Source organism: Haliotis cracherodii, unplaced genomic scaffold, assembly GCF_022045235.1.
Source record: "Haliotis cracherodii isolate W230 unplaced genomic scaffold, xgHalCrac1.p SCAF_15, whole genome shotgun sequence".
NCBI lineage: Eukaryota > Metazoa > Mollusca > Gastropoda > Lepetellida > Haliotidae > Haliotis > Haliotis cracherodii.
The window spans coordinates 5,846,646-5,867,613 of record NW_027266270.1 but is presented as its reverse complement, the minus strand read 5'-3'; the positions used below and the strand labels follow the sequence as shown (position 1 = coordinate 5,867,613).

The 20,968-nt window shown below is 43.0% G+C and overlaps 1 protein-coding gene across 1 annotated transcript; it reads left to right on the top strand.

The window, feature by feature from the left end:
- The first annotated feature begins 1,362 nt into the window (after positions 1 to 1,362).
- Positions 1,363 to 17,514, top strand: LOC139461744 (ankyrin-3-like). Its single transcript, XM_071243200.1, has 2 exons — positions 1,363 to 1,442; positions 15,461 to 17,514. Exon 2 carries the CDS (start codon positions 15,505 to 15,507, stop codon positions 17,512 to 17,514), a length of 2,010 nt encoding a protein of 669 aa, XP_071099301.1. The 5' UTR covers positions 1,363 to 1,442; positions 15,461 to 15,504.
- The last annotated feature ends 3,454 nt before the right edge of the window (positions 17,515 to 20,968 follow it).

Below are 20,968 nucleotides of genomic sequence, written 5' to 3'. Positions count from 1 at the left end.
CTTAGGAAACAGACTTAACGTCCATCTTGCTGGCGATCATCAGATTACAAGTACGTGGGTGAGCCCCACGTGATGCAGGTCTCAGACGGTTACCACCTCGGAGAAACCCACGAGGACGGGTATGGTGCTGACAAACCTTCAAACATAATCGGGGCGAACCGGGATTCGAACCAACATTCATACGTTTCTGCATACTCTGAACAGCAAATCGCGGCGCCTTAGACGACCCGTGCCTCCTGGTACAAGTACGAAGTGGGATGTAAGTTACATTTGGTTTCCCACGTTTCCTTCAGTTAGCAACGAAATGTGTGTTGTGTAGCAAAGTAAATCTCTGACCAGGGACATTCAAAACGTCAGAGCCACTTTATAGACACTGCCCTCAGGAAGGGGGCACGGGTGGCCCAGTTGTCTAAGGCGCCGCAATTCGCTGTGCAGAGTTGCGTCCCTTGGGCACGCCAGAAACCTATGATTGTGGGTTCGAATCCCGGTTCGCCCCAATTATGTTTCTAGGTTTGTCAGCACCATACCCGTGCTCCAGGGTTTCACCGAAGTGGTAAACGTCTAAGACCTGCATCACTTCGGACTTTCCTTCCCACATTAAGCTGGCACTCCGCGATATAACTGGAATAATGTTAAAAGCGGCGTTAAACCCAACTCACTCACTACCCTCTGGAAGACCAAGACCTTCTATACACTACCCCTGGCATAGATGATCATGAATACTCTGTAGAAAATCCTGCTAAGAGAATATTCTACGAAAAATAGGATGGCGTCACTGGAGGATATAAAACCTGTATTTGCACATATTTCCGCGGGAGTACATTGAGGGAATGCATACAGACGATGACCATGACAACTAGTAAAAACAACATTCTTACACCCGTGAATCTTCTCCTATTGTCCAAAGAATATGAGACTATACAGACTATGACAAATAATAAAAACATCTTACATCTGTTTGTTTGTTTGTTGTTTTACAGCAATATTCCAGCTATATGACGGCGGTTCTTACATCTGCATCTGTTTTGATTTTTCAAAGAATATAAGAACAAAACATTTCTCTGCCACATTTCAAGTTGTATACCACGTTTGTCCAACTGGTTTCATGAATCAAAGCCTAACTTGAGTTTACATATACATGCGTTATAATGAGTTCATCTATTCTCTCGGCAATGGGACATCCTTTAACCAATTGTCCCTTGTCTAATTGATTATCGACAAGCGCTAAAGCGTGACCGAACCTTCATCGCCAGGTGAGAGAGAGAGGCCGACAGAATGTCATCAGCAACCAGCTGGGGACGACTCGCGCATGCGGAACAGAGCGTTGTATATGGATGTGTCTCTCCACCGTATATACCTGTATATTCATTCAGCAGCTGGGCAATCGGCACAACCAGTGGTGGTTCGGCGCGTTGGTGAACACTCGGACAAGTCATCTACAGGTACGTTTACTGATTTGGTGCACTGGCATCGTGCGCGTGCACGAAATATCAGAAGAGCTTTATTACTGCATGTGTGATGGTCTTTGTTTTTCGGTGAGCATCCTTAGTGTGCCCTGCTTTGCAGACTGGTATATTCTAAATATTCCTTTGTTACATAAACATTCCTTTCAATGCAGCAGTGGATTACATTCAATAAATGCAGGTCACGATCGCGGGGAGAAAACGCTATGAACGATTGTTACGGTCGGATGCGTGGAAAGGCTTGGCTTGGTGATGCGAGAGAAACAATTCAATAATATATATGTTTCATATGACAAAAATAGCGTAGCATACCCATAGCACGTAGAAAAGGCAAACGTGAAAAGAATACAACCTCAAAAGGACTGTGAGGCGCGAATCAAAGTTTACACCAAAAATTCAGATGTGGTGTAATCTGCTCGTGAGTTCAAATTTAAGTGACTTTTGTAAAATTTGTTTAATTTAGATGAATGCAAATGACATACATGCACCCCATTCAGGGTATCGCCCTTGCAGCATAGTTGAGACACGGTTTTATATAACTCACAGCGCGAGGTAAGGGCTGTTTTGTGATACCGGATGTGTCACATTTGAAATCGGTATGGAAATTCTCAAACATGTTCAAATGGCTTACAATCTTTCGTCCTTTCTTATACATGTATGGCTTGGTTTTGACATGATTAGCTACGTAAGACCAAAGTGATTGAAATAGGACGATATTCCGTGGAAAGAGAATAGGTTAGCATGAGCACGTCAGTGACCCGAGGTAACTTTCCCCCCAGTGTTTGTACTGTTCTTATCTACATCTCCTATATAAATCAGCGTCAGGCAAAGACATGCTCATCTTCAAATATCAGAAAAACGCTTCCTGAAAACCTCTTTTAGAGACGATCTAGGCTGTCATGCTCATTTATAGTTGTTACACGTCCCCACGTTCAGTTGATGAAACGAACCATGTCCAACGCTCATGCATATGAAAACACAGCGGATAACTTTCAAAACGATTAGTTCAAGTCTTCATCATGCATTTACCCCTTGGGTCAAAGCGTTCCTTTATCATACATTGTCCTTGAAAGGGATCAGCCTAGCATTGGTTGGGCCTAAATTGTCCGAGTACCGTGCTGGGATTCGAACCACGGACTTGATCCTGATCCTGATCCGAGTGCGAACACATGCCCAAGGAAGCTAGCCCCGTGAGTAGGCTGATAAGTTAAGGGTGTCAACTGTGGGGTAACACCACTTCCTGATAGACCAACAAGGTAGGGGTGTCATCTGTGGGGTGACATCGCCCCCTGATAGACCAACGAGGTAAGGAAGTCATCTGTGGGATGACACCGCTCACTGAGAGACCAACAAGGTAAGGATGTCATCTGTGGGGTGACACCGCCCCCTGATAGAACAAAAAGGTAAGGATGTCATCTGTGGTGTGATCCCTCTCCCTGACCACCACCAAAAAGGTAAGGATGACATCTGTGGGGTGACACAACTCCCTGATAGACCAACAAGGTAAGGATGTCATGTGTCGGGTGACACCACTCACTGATAGACCAACAAGGTAAGGATGTCATGAGAGGGGTGACACCGCTCCCTGATAGATCAACAAGATAAGGATGTCATCTGTGGGGTGACACAGGTCCCAGATAGACCAACAAGGTAAGGATGTCATCTGTGAGGTGACACCGCTCCCAGATAGACCATCAAGGTAGGGATTTCATCTGTGGGGTGACACCGCTCCCTGATAGACCAACAAGGTAGGGATTTCATCTGTGGGGTGACGCCGCTCCCTGATAGACCAACAAGGTAGGGATTTCATCTGTGGGGTGACACCGCTCCCTGATAGATCAACAAGATAAGGATTTCATCTGTGGGGTGACACAGGTCCCAGATAGACCAACAAGGTAAGGATGTCATCTGTGGGGTGACACCGCTCCCTGATAGACCAACAAGGTAGGGATTTCATCTGTGGGGTGACGCCCCTTCCTGCTCCACCACAAACAAAGTAAGGCTGTAAAACGCCACGCTTTCTGCGTCGGAGACATTTGTAAACACAAAAGCACTTTTGTTGCCGGGTTTGAGATTGTATCTAAGGTCTTCTTTCTCTCGGAGAAACCAAGGCGTCCATATACATATATTCGCCTCACATAGACACTTTGTTGACTGCCTGTCGACGTGTTTTGGTATTCGTGAGTTTGACATGCAAGTTCAACGGACACTTGATCAAATACTAGTAGATTTCATTATAATAGCTTCTTTTTATACGTGCATTAATTGGCAGGTGACTGTGCATGTCTTTAATATAAACTGAATACAAATTATCGGCTTGGTGATTTCTTCACACATGTTTTGCATGATAGTTCGACAATTCACTTACACGCATTCACAAACTGACATTGTGATGAGTTGCAACTGGAAGCCATGGCACTGGTTGGATGGCCCAGTGATCTAAGGCACCGCAATTCATTGTACAGAGTTGTGTCCCTTAGGTGCGCAGAAACCTATGGTCGTGGGTTCGAAACCCGAATTTGCCCTGATGTTGTTTCTAGGTGTTCCCGATGTTGTTTCTGGGTGTTTCCGATGTTGTTTCTAGGTGCTTCTGATGGTGTTTCTAGGTGTTTCCGATGTTGTTTCTAGGTGCCTCCGATGTTGTTTCTTGGTGTTCCCGATGTTGTTTCTAGGTGTTCCCGATGTTGTTTCTGGGTGTTCCCGATGTTGTTTCTAGGTGTTCCCGGTGTGGTTTCTGGGTGCTCCCGATGTTGTTTCTAGGTGTTCCCGATGTTGTTTCTGGATGTTCCCGATGTTGTTTCTGGTTGCTTACGATGTTGTTTCTGGGTGCTTCCGATGTTGTTTCAAGTTGTTCCCGATGTTGTTTCTAGGTGTTTTCCGATGTTGTTTTGTCATTAAAAACTGAAACAAGCCAAACATTACCCAAACAAATAAACAGAAAACAAAACAAACAAATTACAATATTTCTGGGGAGGCGGAGATGAAGTTTCCTCTCCAACCTCTTGCCCTCCCAAACCATTGGATATATTGCTTTTCATTGAATCCTGAGAATGTTCATAATATCCTTCCAACATTCAATTTAAAAAATATCAAAATGGCCACATGATAGCTATCAGAAATAGGGTGTGTGAAATATGTGGAATATCAAAGACATGTTGCGTTTTGATGCTTAGAGAATGTTCATAAGATCCTTCTTTTCAATGGAGCATGCTTTTCATTTCGAAACAAAATCAAAGGCGGGCAAATTGGAAATATAGTGTATGGAATCCGATAAATACCCGTTTCCATACCAAGATGTCCTATATCTGTTTAAATGATTTTGCTTGTATATGATCGGCTGACTTCAAGGTCACTACTGACAGAATACGCTCACAAACAGCGTATTACCCCAATAACTTGAGGTGTTTTGGAAGGATATTCACCCAATTAGCCACAGTGACCCCCTGGACGTGGCCTGTATCGGCTGTGACCTTAGGGCAATGCATAAATACATTCGTCCACATCACCTAGGCAGGTTATTCCTCACAATAGTTATATATTTACTTTGCTACACGGCTCATTAGTTCCGTGAGGTCAGCTTCTTGGATTCTAACCCCCCCCCCCCCCCCGAAATTCGCAGGGTTGTATTTATTGATAACATCGCATACCTCGCCAAACAGTGTATTGTGCTACGAGTTTCGGTATACCATGTACATTTACAGGGGACCAGGGTTATATCGTTACATCTTCTAAAGGGATCACTGGTGGCCCAATTGTCTACGGTGCCGAAATTGCTGTGCAGAGTTGCGCCCCTTTGGCGTCACAGAAACCTATGATCGAATTAGAATTCTGTGTTCGATCTGATTATGCTTCCAGTTTTATTACCAAAATACCAGTGCTAGTGGGCTTTATTATCAAAATACAAGTGTTAGTGGGTTTTATTACCAAAATAACAGTGCTAGTGGGCTTTATTATCAAAATATCAGCTAGTGCTAGTGGGCTATATTATCAAAATACCAGTTTTAGTGGGATGTATTAACAAAATTCCAGTGGTAGAGGGTTTCATTATAAAACTACCAGTGCTAGTGGGCTTTATTATCAAAATATCAGCTAGTGCTAGTGGGCTTTATTACCAAAATACCAGTTTTAGTGGGATGTATTACCAAAATACCAGTTTTAGTGGGATGTTTTAACAAAATTCCAGTGGTAGAGGGTTTCATTACAAAACTACCAGTGCTAGTGGGATTTATTACCAAAATACCAGTGCTAGTGGGCTTTATTACCAAAATACCAGTGCTAGTGGGTTTTATTATCAAAATACCAGTTTTAGTGGGATGTATTACCAAAATTCCAGTGGTAGCGGGTTTCATTACAAAACTACCAGTGCTAGTGGGTTTTATTACCAAAATACCAGTGCTAGTGGGTTTTATTACCAGAATACCAGTGCTAAGGGGTTTTATTACCAAAATACCAGTGATAGGGGGTTTTCACCAATAAGGTTACGTACATCGCCCGCATCAGTTTGGGCTTTCCTTCCACATCAAGCTGACACACCGTGCTGTAACTGAAATTTTGTTGAAAGGGTGTTAAACCCCCTCCCTGTAGAGGTATGACAAGATCAAAGCAAAGAATCTGATAGATGGATGAGTTGGTGATCTAATTTCTCGAAACTCTTCAAAGTAGTGATCTTGTGATAACATGTATTTGTTCTTTTAATTTCGTTTGTAATTCTTCTCCAACCTTGAACTCAAAAACTGTGGTGAACACGTTGTATTAGTCTTCAATTATTTTCCAAACATCCAGATTAGATTTTGCAATTTAACCTTAATACCATATCAGCTGTTCCCATGTAACATAAGATCTCCATATGTAACATCAGTTGCCCATATATAACATCAGCTGCCCATATGTAACATCAGTTGCCCATATGTAACATCGGCTGCCCATGTGTAACATCAGATGACCATATGTAACATAAGATCTCCATATGCAACATCAGCTGTCCATATCTAACATCAGCTGTTCATGTGTAACATAAGATCTCCATATGTAACATCAGCTGTCCATATGTAATATCAGCTGTTCATATGTAACATCACCTGCCCATATGTAACATCAGATGACCATATGTAACATAAGATCTCCATATGTAACATCAGCTGTCCATATCTAACATCAGCTGTCCATATCTAACATCATCTGTTCATATGTAACATAAGATCTCCATATGTAACATCAGCTGTCCATATCTAACATCAGCTGCCCATATGCAACATAAGATCTCTATATGTAACATCAGCTGTTCATGTGTAACATAAGATCTCCATATGTAACATCAGCTGTCCATATGTAATATCAGCTGTTCATATGTAACATCACCTGCCCATATGTAACATCAGATGACCATATGTAACATAAGATCTCCATATGTAACATCAGCTGTCCATATCTAACATCAGCTGTCCATATCTAACATCAGCTGTTCATATGTAACATAAGATCTCCATATGTAACATCAGCTGTCCATATCTAACATCAGCTGCCCATATGCAACCTAAGATCTCTATAATTAACATCAGCTGTCCATATGTAACATAAGATCTCCATATATAACATCAGCTGTCCATATGTAACATCGGCTGCCTATATGTAACATCAGCTGTACATATGTAACATCAGCTGTCCATATATAACATCAGCTGTCTATATGTAACATCAGCTGCCCATGCAACACATGTCGTAAGAGGCAACTAACCGGATCGGGTGGTCAGGCTCGCTGACTTGGTTGATGCATGTCATCGTATCCCAATTGCGTGGATCGATGCTCGTGATATCAATCTCTAGATTGTCTGGCCCAGACTCGATTATTTACAGACCGCCGTCATATAGCTGGAATATTGCTGAGTGCGGCGTTAAACAACCCACAAATATACAAACACCCGCATCCCAATATACAGCGGTCTGTGACAGCTGACGCGGTAGGTGGTTAATACTTCCATTCAGGGTCAGGTGCGCTGCACGAGGCCATACCAGTATGATGACTACACAATAACATACATGACCTTTTGTTAACCTTGCGTTTAGAAAAGACACACGTGTCACGTTGTACGCTCCATCGATCAGCTAATTGCCTTTATTAACACCAAACTTTCACGATATGCTATACACTATCATACACATGGCCAGAACCATCTATAGTCGGTTTGCCCTCGGGCGTAGCATGTATCAAGGGACATGGTCTGCATACAACACTGCATAGTTACTAGTTTCATCACGACATCCCAGCCAGGGAATAGTCATTGTGATTCTCATCGATAGTAAATGTACATAAACATCCGATAACCTAGATGTTTGTTTGTTTGTTGTTCAACGCCGCACTCAGCAACATTCCAGCTATATGACGGCGGTCTGTAAATAATCTTTGGTAACAATTTAATGTAAAACTACTTGTCGAAAGAGGCAACTAACGGGATCGAGTGGTCAGGCTCGCTGACTTGGTTGATGCATGTCATCGTATACCAATTGCGTGGATCGATGCTCATGATATCAATCTCTAGATTGTCTGGTCCAGACTCGATTATTTACAGACCGCCGTCATAAAGCTGGAATATTGCTGAGTGCGGCGTCAAACAACAAACAAACAAACAAACAAACAAAACAAACAAGAACGTACACAGATAACGGTTTTTCGTGTCTGTATGTAAAAAATGACGTCAGGTTCTGTGTTTAGTGGTGAGACAGACATCGTTAAAATACATTTATACTAAATCTAACATGACTATACGTAAACACAGATCACGGGCAAAAACACGTGCATGATGCATTGAACATATCACTAATGCACGAACATTCACGTGAGAACGGTATTTGGCTTTAAAGGGTCAGTCGACGCATGCCATATGACATTTGTATGTGTATACACCAAAACATGTCACAACCTTATGAAACTAACAGGCCAAAAACAGGCTTAACGATGTTAGGAGTTCCATATATCATCATTTCTACTGGTTAAGTATGTTTAATATTATAACATTATATAATGATAATTATTTTACTTCATGTATCTTGACAAGTCCTGTCTAGTTCCATTGTAGGTTTGCGCAGAAATCTTTGCGCATGTAAAACTGGTTCCATTGTTGGCTTGCGCGTGCATGTAGACAGGAGACCAGTCAATCAAAAATGCAACTCGACAGCTAGTCCCTTACAGCAATCCATAGTTGTGGTGTATGCGGTCCGGCCTCCACAAGTCATATCACGCAGTGCATGGTTGTCAGCCGTGTCACGTTTCGATGGAAAAGTATATAATTTATACCAGTCGCTAAATGTTTATGCTGCCAGCTGTTGATTCTGCATGGAAACATAACACCCTGTTTATGATTGAAAGTTGGTTGCTTGACTCGGGAAGGGAATACATCTTTGGTTAATAACACGTATTTAAGTCGCGTGGGTTATAACTCACTAGTGTCTCTGTATAACTCCCTGACATCTGTATACTAGTAATTCATAAGTGTTTCTGTATAACTCACTAGTGCCTCTGTATAACTTGCTTGCGTTACCTGGACGGTGGGATAAGTAAGTGGTAAAGGCGTTCTCCATCATGCCGTAGGACCGGGTTCGATTTCCGACATGGGTACAATGTGTGAAGCCCATTTCTGGTGTCTTCCGCCGTGATGTTGCTAGAATATTGCTACAAGCAGCGTAAAATAATGCTCACTCACTGCTTGCATTAGCCTGTCATAATCAAAATCTAACATTTTCTCTACTCGTATGCCTTTTTGTTGAAAGAATCGGGTGACTTGTGATATATCTACCTTCCCCGTGGGGTCTGGGCTAGAGTAGCTCACCAGCACGGTGACCTGACTGGTTCCGCGTTATCCTACCTCGACGGCGTTGCTCAAGTCAACAATTGGTCCCCCATTTATATACGTGGCGTAATGTTATAGCTGTAATATTGCCGAATGCGACGTAAAACAACTCACTCACTCACTCAAGTATGTCCCCCGCCCCTTAAGGAAACAGAAGTAATCTTCTATAATTTCTTGATGCGTCGATTGACCCAGCGTGTATTCAAGGTATGCCTTTGATAAAGGGTGTGTGGTGTATGGGAACATAAGAGGGTTTGTATGTAAGCCATAATCGAACAATACATTCACACTTTAAAACATGCATTCGCATCAATATCCCGACTGGGGACTCCGGAAAATGGGCTTCACACACTGTACCCATGTGGGGAATCGAACCCGGGTCTTCAGCGTGACGAGCTAACGCTTTAACCACTAGGTTACCCCACCGCCCCTCGCTCTATTCTGTGATGTATATGATAAGTATATGATATATACATTCCTCATTAACAGGTGGTCCAGCGGCAGACGTTATGATTCATTAATATAAGACATCAATACAACATCGGTCGCATATAAATTGTATCTGTCGGATCGTGTTCGTGAACAGATGGACGTCATGACACCACGACTCGGTACGGCGTTGTATATTTGAGATAACATGTGTTCGTGATGGCAGGCTGTCGCTCTATGGCTGAAACGATGCTGACGTTAAATTGGATGGTGTTAAAGTTTTGCTACTTGGTCTTCGACTCCCTCGGCCTTTAAAATTGGGAAAATTTCATTTTTAAAACGACCAAACGGTAAACAGCTGTCACTTGTGACACTTCGTGCTTTCCTCACCAATTAAAACACACAACACAGGATGGGTAAAATAATGAAAATTTATTTGGCAGAATTAAAGTGGTGTTACCAGGCAAGGTTACAACAGTACATAAAGTAGAATATACATGGAATTTTGAGGTGAGGTGAGGTGAAATTGGGTTTAACGTCGCGTCCAAGATTATTGTGCTTATATAGCGACGTGCATGTGCATGTGTGTGTGTGTGTGTGTGTGGCTCCTTGTACTAGTCCGGACTGATGCCGATTTATAGTGCTAGCACACTGAGATATCATGCCGCAGTTTAACATGGATACCCCTCTCAGACACAGTATACTGACTCCGAGCCGACCAGTCCTTGTTTTAGCCCTTTAATGCCGAGCGCCAGACAGGGTAACAACAAGTACCATCTTTAAACGTCTTTTGGTATGACGCGGCCGGGGATCGAACCCCGGACCTTCCGCTCCCCAGGCGGACACTCTACCACTAGACCATGGAGGCGGTCCATGGAAGTTTGAAATACCTAGGTTAAAAAGGAAGGCAAAGCTGGTTATATAAGGCAAGAACAGAAGGGGAATATTATTATGTTTGATAGTAAATGTCAAAAAGTGAGTCAACTGTAGGGTAGGCCAAGGTAATATCTTTGTCTAGGTACTTGTCGATTCCATCGTTCACTGAGGACCCTGGGGGCCAACTAAGACCACCCTCCGTTTGTTTCTATAATCCTTGTCCACTGTATTAAGGGGGGAGAGAACAAGTTCATTCATTAGAGGGTTGGGTTTGAAAGTGGCACCAAGTGCTACCAGACCCATAAAGATCCGGGGTAGAATCGTTCTTCAGCAGCCCATGCTTGCCGTAAAAGGCGACTATGCTTGTCGTAAGAGGCGACTAACGGGATCGGGTGGTCAGGCTCGCTGACTTGCTTGATGCATGTCATCGATCCCAATTGCTCATGATATTAATCACTGGATTGTCTGGTCCAGACTCGATTATTTACAGACCGTCGTCATATAGCTGAAATATTGCTGAGTGCGGCGTTAAACAACAAACAAACAAACAAAACAACCAAGTGCTACCTCTTTTTCAAGGTAACGGTTTATTGATCCTGGGTAGGTGAGGGCCCCTTGGTGTGTTCGAGCGCTGGAGCTTGGGGCCTACGTACAGTAATTCGACAATGTATCTGTCCCAATATGTTTGTTAATGTTCACTCAGAAAAGTGATGTTCCATGTAGAAGACACTGGTTTGTGCACATCAACATAATTATTGGGTCAGGACTGCAGCACTATCCTATGGTTGTTGAGAATCGGTTGGATGAAGCTCTGTTTCCTATATGGGGTAATGCTGACACTGCCAGCAGGCAAGGTACTACAAGACGGTGGACGTGGCGTAAGACCGTTCTCCATGCAATGTGGCGATACAGGCGAGACCGACTCCTGACAAGGCGAATCAGGCAACTGTCGCGGGTCAAGGCAAGGTGCATTTGGGAACTGGCGAGGCAAGTAGTCACTTACTTCCTTGTGGAGGGACCGCCTCCGTGGTCTAGTGGTAGAGCGTCCGCCCGCCCACTTATATAAGTGCAATAATATCTTGGACGCGACGTTAAACCCAATTTCACCACACCATTTAGGGGACCCCTCAGGTCTTGGTTTCGATGAGGTGTGCTATCTCTGACGTGCATGGGACCGGGACAGTCTCGACTTGTCTCGTCTGTCTATCAGTCACACAGTACGTAGCTTGACCCATCTTCGGCGTTTCCCACATCTCAAAGTCCTCTTTTCGACCGTCTTCACATTGTCCGCTTTGAAACTTGGACCAAACCCACTGTTGCTTCCTCATTCCCTCCTGAAGGGGGCCAACAAGTGGAGGAAGTGTCCAGGTCGAGTGTCCCCAACGGCGCCGACCCCGCTCGATCTCCACCAACACAGCGTCGTGGTAATCTGGGGCACATTTCAATGGGAATGAGCAGGTATATTAAGCTTGGCATGTGATCTATGCGGTATTGTTTTCACGGAGAGCCGTCAGTATCTGGGTGTTACCCCCTATTTCGGAACGAGCAGGCATGGTCCATTAAGCTTGGCATGTGATCTATGCGGTATTGTTTTTTTTTCACGGAGAGCCGTCAGTATCTTGGTGATTACCTCCTATTTGGGAACGAGCAGGCATGGTATATTAAGCTTGGCATGTGATCTATGCGGTATTGTTTTTACGGAGAGCCGTCAGTATCTTGGTGATTACTTCCTATTTGGGAACCAGCAGGCATGGTATATTAAGCTTGGCATGTGATCTATGCGGTATTGTTTTTACGGAGAGCCGTCAGTATCTGGGTGTTACTCCCTATTTGGGAACGAGCAGGCATGGTATATTAAGCTTGGCATGTGATCTATGCGGTATTATTTTCACGGAGAGCCGTCAGTATCTGGGTGATTACCTCAATGTTGCTTGGCGCAAACTGGGCCAGCGTCAAATCTTCGTACCTAATGTCTTTTCTGACGCAGAAAGGCTCAGAAGGAAGGGGGCCATTGTTGTCAATAATCCTACTGTGCCTTCCGGACCCCCATTGCTTCAGGATCCTGGTTTGTAGGTTCAAATCCCGGATTCGACCTGATTCTTGGTTTGCCATCACCACATTCGCCACTCATTCAGATGGAAATAAAACAAGATGTATCTCAGTATCCCTGAGGAGCATGTGAAACATCAAAAGTATTCTGGCAGTCTTCAATTTGGCAACCTAAACTGGCACTCACTGACAGTTGCGGAAAAGACAGTCCCCAGCTTAACACATTCCAGTCACAGGACGGAATAGCAACAGGGAACCAGATTATCTGGCGCCTCGGTTTACAAGCTCCTCTTACTGACGGCGGCAGTAACTGGAGGCGAGTTGGTTATGCGGGACACGCTAATACAAACATGACTGAAATACCGGAAACTGATATTAACTTGCGTTGTTCACACTACGATTACAACAAGGGATGCTGTAGAGGATAATGTATCGGCTAATCCACTGATACTGTGTCACACAGTCTTACAGACCAGACTGGGATGAATTCACGTCTCGTGTGAGTATGGCCTAATGCCGAAATGCCGGTTCAAACTTGTCATCATCCAACTAATCATGATAGAGTGGGTGAGTAATGTTTGGGCTTCACACATTGTACCCATGTCGGGAATCGAACCCGGGTCTTCGGCGTGACGAGCTAACGCTTTAACCACTAGGCTACCCGACTGCCCCTTCTTAAATAGAAATAGAAAAGAGGATGTGATGAGTGAGACCAGAAATGAGCTTCACACATTGTAGTACAATGTGGGGAATCGAACCTCGGTCTTCGGCGTGAAGAGCAAACGCTTTAACCAGTAGGCTACCCGACCGCCCCAATCATGAGATCAACATGTACCATGTCCAGGGCCCACTTGCACAAAGCGATCTTAGCGCTAGGCCTATGTTATAGTATGGGAGTTACGATCATCTTAGCGCTAAGATCGCTTTGTGCAAATGGGTGCAGGGTAGGTTCGAACAAAAATCGTATAGGTTAGTGGTCTGCCGAAGCCACCGCAATGCCATGGATGTGGGTAGAGTTCGTTATGTTTTTGTTGTTTTGTTTTTTTTTGTTTTTTTTGTGTGTGTTTTTTTGTTTGTTTTTTGTTTTGTTTTTTGGGGGGGGTTAACGCCGCTCTCATATATATGGCAGCTGCTTGACGGTGATCTGTAGATATTCATTTTGAACCAGAAAAACAGTGATTGATATCATGAGCGTCAATCCTGCATGCTAGTTAATTTGTCTTGGCATCTAATTTAAGAACCCATGAGTCATAACAGTGGACACAGCTTGTACACTAGACTGGGCTATTCACATATACACATGAACATACGTGCTCATTAGCTTAGAACTAGCAAGAGTTTATTGATGTGTCATTCTTGCCAAGCAAAAAAAAACGAAATATAAATTCCATAATTGAATTTTAGCATCCGCGAACCAGATAAACAATTCATGGCATCCAGCGTACTGCGACCCGTGATGAACACGCAAGCTCCGAAATTCATTAGGCCCTCACTCTATGAAGGTCCAAACTCCAATGAACTCACACAAAGTGAAAGTCAATTCTTAAATATATTTTTTTAATTTGACGTTTACGCGACATAGAGCTTTTTGGGGAACTATTTTACCCTATGAAACCAATGAGCATGTTTACGTGTAAAGAATCCGAAGGTCATAAAAGGGCCAACCCGAGAGTCGGATTATCGGATCCTGGCATGGCTATAGGAGGCAACTCTGCACAGCAAATTGGAGTGCCCAAGACAACTGAGCCTCCTTTTAGATCGGGGATTAAGCCGGATCGCCCCGAACGTTAACCTGCTGTTAATCAAAGTGAGAACACACTCAGAGATCGTGGACTTGAACCGCGGTCTTATATCTAACATCTAACGATAAGACGAAGCATGACCAACATTCGAGACTGGGTCACTTATACATGTAGATGGCATCAGCAACGACCCAGGCTGGATTTGTTTGTTTGTTGTTTAACGACGCACTCGGCAACATTCCAGCTATATGACGGCGGTCTGTAAATAATCGTATCTAGACCAGACAATCTAGTGATTGGCATCATGAGCATCGATCCACGCAATTGGGATATGATGACGTGCATCAACCAAGTCAGCGAGCCAGTCCAGCCAATCCCGTTAGTCGCCTCTTACGACAAGCATAGTCGCCTTTTACGGCAAGGCCACTGTGGAAACATGTCATATATTCACAGGATGAAAGGTGTTTTTCCGTTTTCAGGAAAACTTAGAATGTCTTCAGTTTTCTTGATATTGTTTTTTTTATGTATTTCACACTTATTTGAACAAAATGAAGTACCAAATATTTTACTTTCCCCCCGAAACCTTCCGAAATTGGTAGGTTCCTAGAAAACGAAAACCGAGCTTTTCACGCTGTGTCACTTCTCCGACTCCTGTCTGTCGGCAGTACAATTATTGAGTACTGAAAATATAGAGGTTTCCCCCGGAGGACCCACTGTGTGCTTTGTTCAAATTACATACGGTTACGTATGTGGTAGATATTTGATATATGTTCACATATATATTAAATGTATTTGTACAAGTTCAATCCGAAAAGCAAATTGATAACGCTTGTTCTACTAATCACTGGGAGTAGATAATTCAACATGATCATGCTATGTACAAGTAGATTCATTGATAATGGTCGATTGACTGCTTTCTTAATACATTTAATGTTTTGTTTGTTTGTTGTTTAACGCCGCACTCAGCAACGTTCCAGCCATATGACGGCGGTCTGTATATTTTATATATTATCATTATGAATATTCATATATTCACGGAGTCTGTTTCACATTTCAGGCTTGACTGGTCAAGTCAACCCAAATTAGTGGAAGAGGACAAACATGTCGCTCATATCAAGCCTTCACGAAGCCATCCAAAATGGCGAGCTGGATACTGTCATCCGATTGGTTGAAAAAGGCGCTGACATCAACGCCACCTACATCCGGGAAACGGCCTTCACCCAAGCGCTGGAATCTGAGCGGTTCAACATAGCCGTTCGTATCATGGGGTCTCGCACCTTCAACCCCAACGCTGGGAATAAATTTGAACGAACGCCACTGTTCTGTGCTGCAAAAGATGGCAAATATGAAATCGCCGTAGCCTTGCTTAACAAAGGAGCGGACATAAACCTTGCTGATATTAGTGGAGTTACTCCCCTTGGTGCTACGGCATGGTATGACCGCCACCAGGTGGCACAACTTCTGATCGACAGGGGAGCCGATATCAACCAACAAGACTCGAGTGGAGAAACGCCTCTATATCGCGCTTGCGCTAACGTGAGCGTCAAAGTTTCAAAAGTCCTTCTTGAAAATGGAGCTGATAAAAATCTGCAAACATATGAAGGCAACAGCTGTCCTCAGTTCACACCCTTAATGGCGGCAATTCCGTCTAAATACCAACTAGAAGTGAGAAGACGGAGGATGACGGAGATGATTGGTTTGTTGAAGATGATGCTGTCACACGGCTGTGACGTCAACATGGTGAACAAACACATGATGACGGCATTGCACGTCGCCGTCGACCGCATCGAACTCTACGGCGCATGCTTGTTGGCAGAACACGGCTGTGACCTTGAAGTGAAGGACAAGGACGGGATGACACCACTTCATCTTGCCATCCAACCCTGCAGGCCTCAGTACGAGATGGCCTTGTTCCTGCTTCTGTACGGCGCAGACGCCAACTCCAAGTTCAAGGACAAACAAAGTGGAAAAGTCATACTTCCGCTTACCATGGTCTTGAAAACCCGACCTGAAAATGAACTTGTGCAGAAACACAGAGCGAAGTTGTTGCACGCCTTGATCCCAGCTACGGATCTAAGCGGCAGGAATGTATTCGAAGTGATCGAGACGATGTTGGAGAACCTACCAGTTTTTCAGGAAGACTTTGATCAGCTTCAGGACTTTAACGTAAACCAGCCTTCCTCCTTACAAGGTCACTGCAGGCGCCGAATTAGGAGGTGTCTTGGGCAGCATGTTTTTGAAAAGATTGAGACGTTACCCGTTGGCTGGCAGGTGAAACAATATTTGGCGTTGGATTGTGATTACAGGCGTCAGCATCCCCATAAATCCTGTGATATTCATATCTGTGTTTTGGATAATAAAATAGATCGGTTGAAGATACTCCTTAGTGAGGGATGTGATGTGAATGTACCGCTAGCGGACAAAATCCCCTTGACCCTGGCTGCTCAGACCGGTAATGTGAACGCAGTGAATGTTCTGTTGGACCATGGCGCTGACCCCGCCATGTTGGATCGAGGAGGTCAAAGTGCACTTCATGCAGCTGCCATGAACGGTTCTGACAATGTCGTTAGAGTGTTATTAACGACGAAGTGTAATATAAATGCTCTCAACGCTGCTGGAAATACGGCCGTTCAAGAAGCCGCAAATATGGGCCATTTCGAAACTGTGATGGTTCTTCTCTACTATGGTGCGAATTCTTCAATTGTTGGGCCGGGTGGAATTCCTTGCATCCATCTTGCTGCCGGAAGTGGACACCTAAAGGCCGTCGAAGGCATTCTCAAAATATCTGAGGACATACGACTTATTGACAGGTTCGGAAACACCCCTTTGCACATTGCTGCCTCGAAAGGCATCGTCTACCTCAAAAACAACGTCCGACTTCCGGCGCTTTATAATGCGGAAGTCCTGGAGTTGATAGACGCTGTAAAGTTGCCGCTCACGTCCGGGTTCCCGCAGTATACCCGGGTTGATGGCGTCCACCATTTTGAAGTTGTCGAGATGTTGCTGAAGGGTGGTGTAAACCGACGTGCCTTAAAAGCCGACAAGAAACTAGCCATGGATTTGGCGAACGAATACTTCAAAGATGCTGTTGAACTAATTGTAGCCTTATAGGCAAGGCTAGTGCAGCGCAGCTTGAATGTGCCTTCGGTACTTTTTAGAAAGATCTATACTTAAATATAACTAATATTTTGCGTCAGATCAGCATATGTTGGCTCGTAATTACTGAAATCATAGCCACAATATAGGCTGAAGGAAGTTAAGTGTGATGTTTGTTTTGTTGTTTAATGTCGCACACAGCAATAATCCAGCTCCATGGCGGCCTGCACAGAATCCAATCTGGGCAAACCAGTCCGAACGACGTTTGTAGTCAAAGATGAGTGCCAACGTGTGCGTGCATGGGAACGTTGATGTGCAATGGGGAAGATGTAAAAGAAGTGTTTTGTATTTATTTGAAAATATTATTTTAAGCACACCATTAAAACTATACTAAATAGTTGCTCTTTGCTTATTCATTAGCGACCGACCATCATTTGATATTTCATATTTTTTCATCCACAGCTACAAAAAATATATTATTATATTGAAATCTATGGGCCTGATTTCTTTTTTAAAAAACCCCAAACAAACAAAACATCTGGCAACTGTGTCATTTATGTGGCAGGCAATATTTTTTTTAACAGCTTGAAGCTTAAATAATTTTTTCAAGAAATCCTGGGTATAATTTGTTTTCGATAAAGTCTTAAATGATAAGAGCAACAATCCGCGTAAATGTACCCGTGCTCGTGGGTTTCACCGAAGTGGTAAACGTCTGAGACCTGCATCACTTCGGGCTTTCCGCCCACATAAAGATGACACGCCGCGATATAACTGGAATACTGTTAAAAGCGGCGTTAAACCCAACTCACTCACAGGTAAATGGTACTGCCCCGTTAAACAAGGCAACATGATATAGAGAGACCCATCGGGATTGTGGGTCCTGGTATTTGTTTTTTATTTCAAACACTGGTGACATGCCCGTCCGGCACCAGGATTTGATTGAATTAATATTCCTCGGGCATGCAGGACTATAGGATCATGTGATCAGCATTAGGTACACCGACAACTGCAAAATTGGTTTCATTTCAGAGGAAGTTTGTTTGTTTGCCGCACTCAGCAATATTTCAGCTATATGATGGTGGTCTGTAAGTAAATGAGTCTGACCAGACAACCCAGTGATTGATATCATGAGCATCGATCCACACAATTGGGATCAATGATATGCATCATCCAAGTCAGCAAGGCTGACCACCCGATCCAGTTAGTCGCCTCTTACGACAAGCATAGTTGCCTTTTATGGCAAGCATGGGTTGCTGAAGACCTATTCCACCCAAGATCTTCACAGGTCTCAGAGGTAGTAAAACCTGACATGCACAATGCATTTCGCCATCAACCAAAACCAAGTCCAACCAAAACACAATTAGTAAATAAATAAAATCAGCAGCAACCTTAGAACATCCTATATCCCACCCCATTATCATCAGGCCTTACATTGTTTTCTAAACATGCTTTTATGGATCCAACGACCTTAAAGACCGAAACTTCAGAAAAATATTAGCATTTCAAATCAGAATGACAAGTCATTTTCATACCACCGACAAAGATCGCTTTGAAAATAAAAATAATACAAGGAATTTTTATAAATAAAATATCTTTTACAACAAAAAATTGTCATTAATTCATTTTTAGCATTTTACAGATCCAAATCAAAACTTTCAGATGATTCTAAAATTCTGTTCAATGCATTTTTTCAGCCTCTCAAGCAAATCAAAATCCGTAAACAAAACAAAAATATCTGGCTTAACTAGATAACATTATTAGGTCTCTAGTCAGTCAAACAGTGTGAATAATGTTCAACACTGCAGTGAGCACCAATGCAGCTCCACCATGGCAGCTTGAAAACGTTCAAGTCTGGACCAGGCAAACCTATGAGTGAAAGTATAAGGTGTAATCATCTCCTTTGATCCCTGCTCTTAAAGCTCACCTCAAAACCCACCTTTTTAACTTTTAAACTGACCAAGTTTTGGTGGGCCCTTAACGCCCTTTAGCATTATTATTATCATTATTATTATTATTATGATTATTATTATATAACAGTGTGCTGGAATGTCCATAGGATTAACTCACAAAGAACACAGATAAAATAAGACAATGTTTATTTGTTTACGATATTAACAATCATGTCCAGTGCTCTCTACCACTGCAGTGAGCACAGACCTATTGAAAAAATATGTTAACAAATTATTTGGTCAAAATAACAACGAACAAAACCCACTGAATTTTATATGAACTTAATGAGTCGATGATCATCAAAGATGAAACTAAACATATACATGAAATGACGATGACCCTAACCTGAAGTTCCTGTAATATCAAACACACACATATTTCACCTATAATGATTACATCTGGAGAGTGGTCTAGCTTGGAGCTTTGACGATGGAATGGAGAAAAAAAATAAGCACGAGAAGTCATCCATATTATTTTCTGAGTATCTTATATCGATGCTCAGCCTCAAGTCAACTGGAACTACACAAAAGAAACCTAAAAAAAACTATTAAAAAAACCCAAACCCTGCCTTTAGTTGAAAATGCAACTGATAATTTGACAGTTGGTTTAGATATGTCAAAATGGTTCACAATTTCTATCTTGCCACATTCTAAGCGCAGTGATTGCTTGTAACAGTGTTCAGTGTTGATTAAGATGGAGAGGGCAGACAAAGCAAATCAAGAAGCAGAGTTACCTCCCTTATTCTCATATTATACTTTTTTCTTCTTAGAAACAGGAAATTTGTTACGTATCATCCAGTGAGGGAATATATATGATTAGCAGGCAAATGAGTGGATATAATAAAAATAACTTAGCCTTGAGTGGGATGGTGATACAGGACTTGTAGAAGATGAGAAACACTCAACACAATACAGACATCCTCATGAGGAATGAATGAAGGGTACCAACATGTCTGAACAACTGGTCACAGGAGACACATTCGTATTCCTTTAAGATTCTTGATCATCAAATTTCCCATCAGAATGACCATAAATGACTTGCCATGTCTGTGTGCGGACTTCTCTGGAGAAAGGGCCCTATACCACAAAAAGATCTTAACTCTATCATGATCGTAACTCAATTCACAGAACAGGGCCCAGGGTCAAAAGGTCAAACAGTCAGAAGTTTATGCTAAAGTGAGTGAGTATGGTTTTACGCCACTTTTAGCAATATTCCAGCAATATAACGGCGGGGACACCAGAAATGGGCTTCACACATTGTACCCATGTCGGGAATCGAACCTGGCTCTTCCGCGTGAAGAGCGAACGATTTAACAACTAGGCTACCTGACCGCCCTATTGTTAAAGTTTATGTTAAAGACTTCACTTTGGACAAATAATCTGTAATTCCTCATACCTCTGCAGTTAATCTACAGATATTCCTTTACATTTTTCACAAGGGGTGCTAACTCTGCTGACCAGGCCATAGGTCAGCTGACCAGGTCATGTGATGTTGACACCGCTTTTAGCTTTTAGCTTCA

What these genes read in the sequence shown, in the direction of transcription:
- LOC139461744 (XM_071243200.1), top strand. Translation starts at nt 15,505, where the DNA reads ATGTCGCTCATATCAAGCCTTCACGAAGCCATCCAAAATGGCGAGCTG.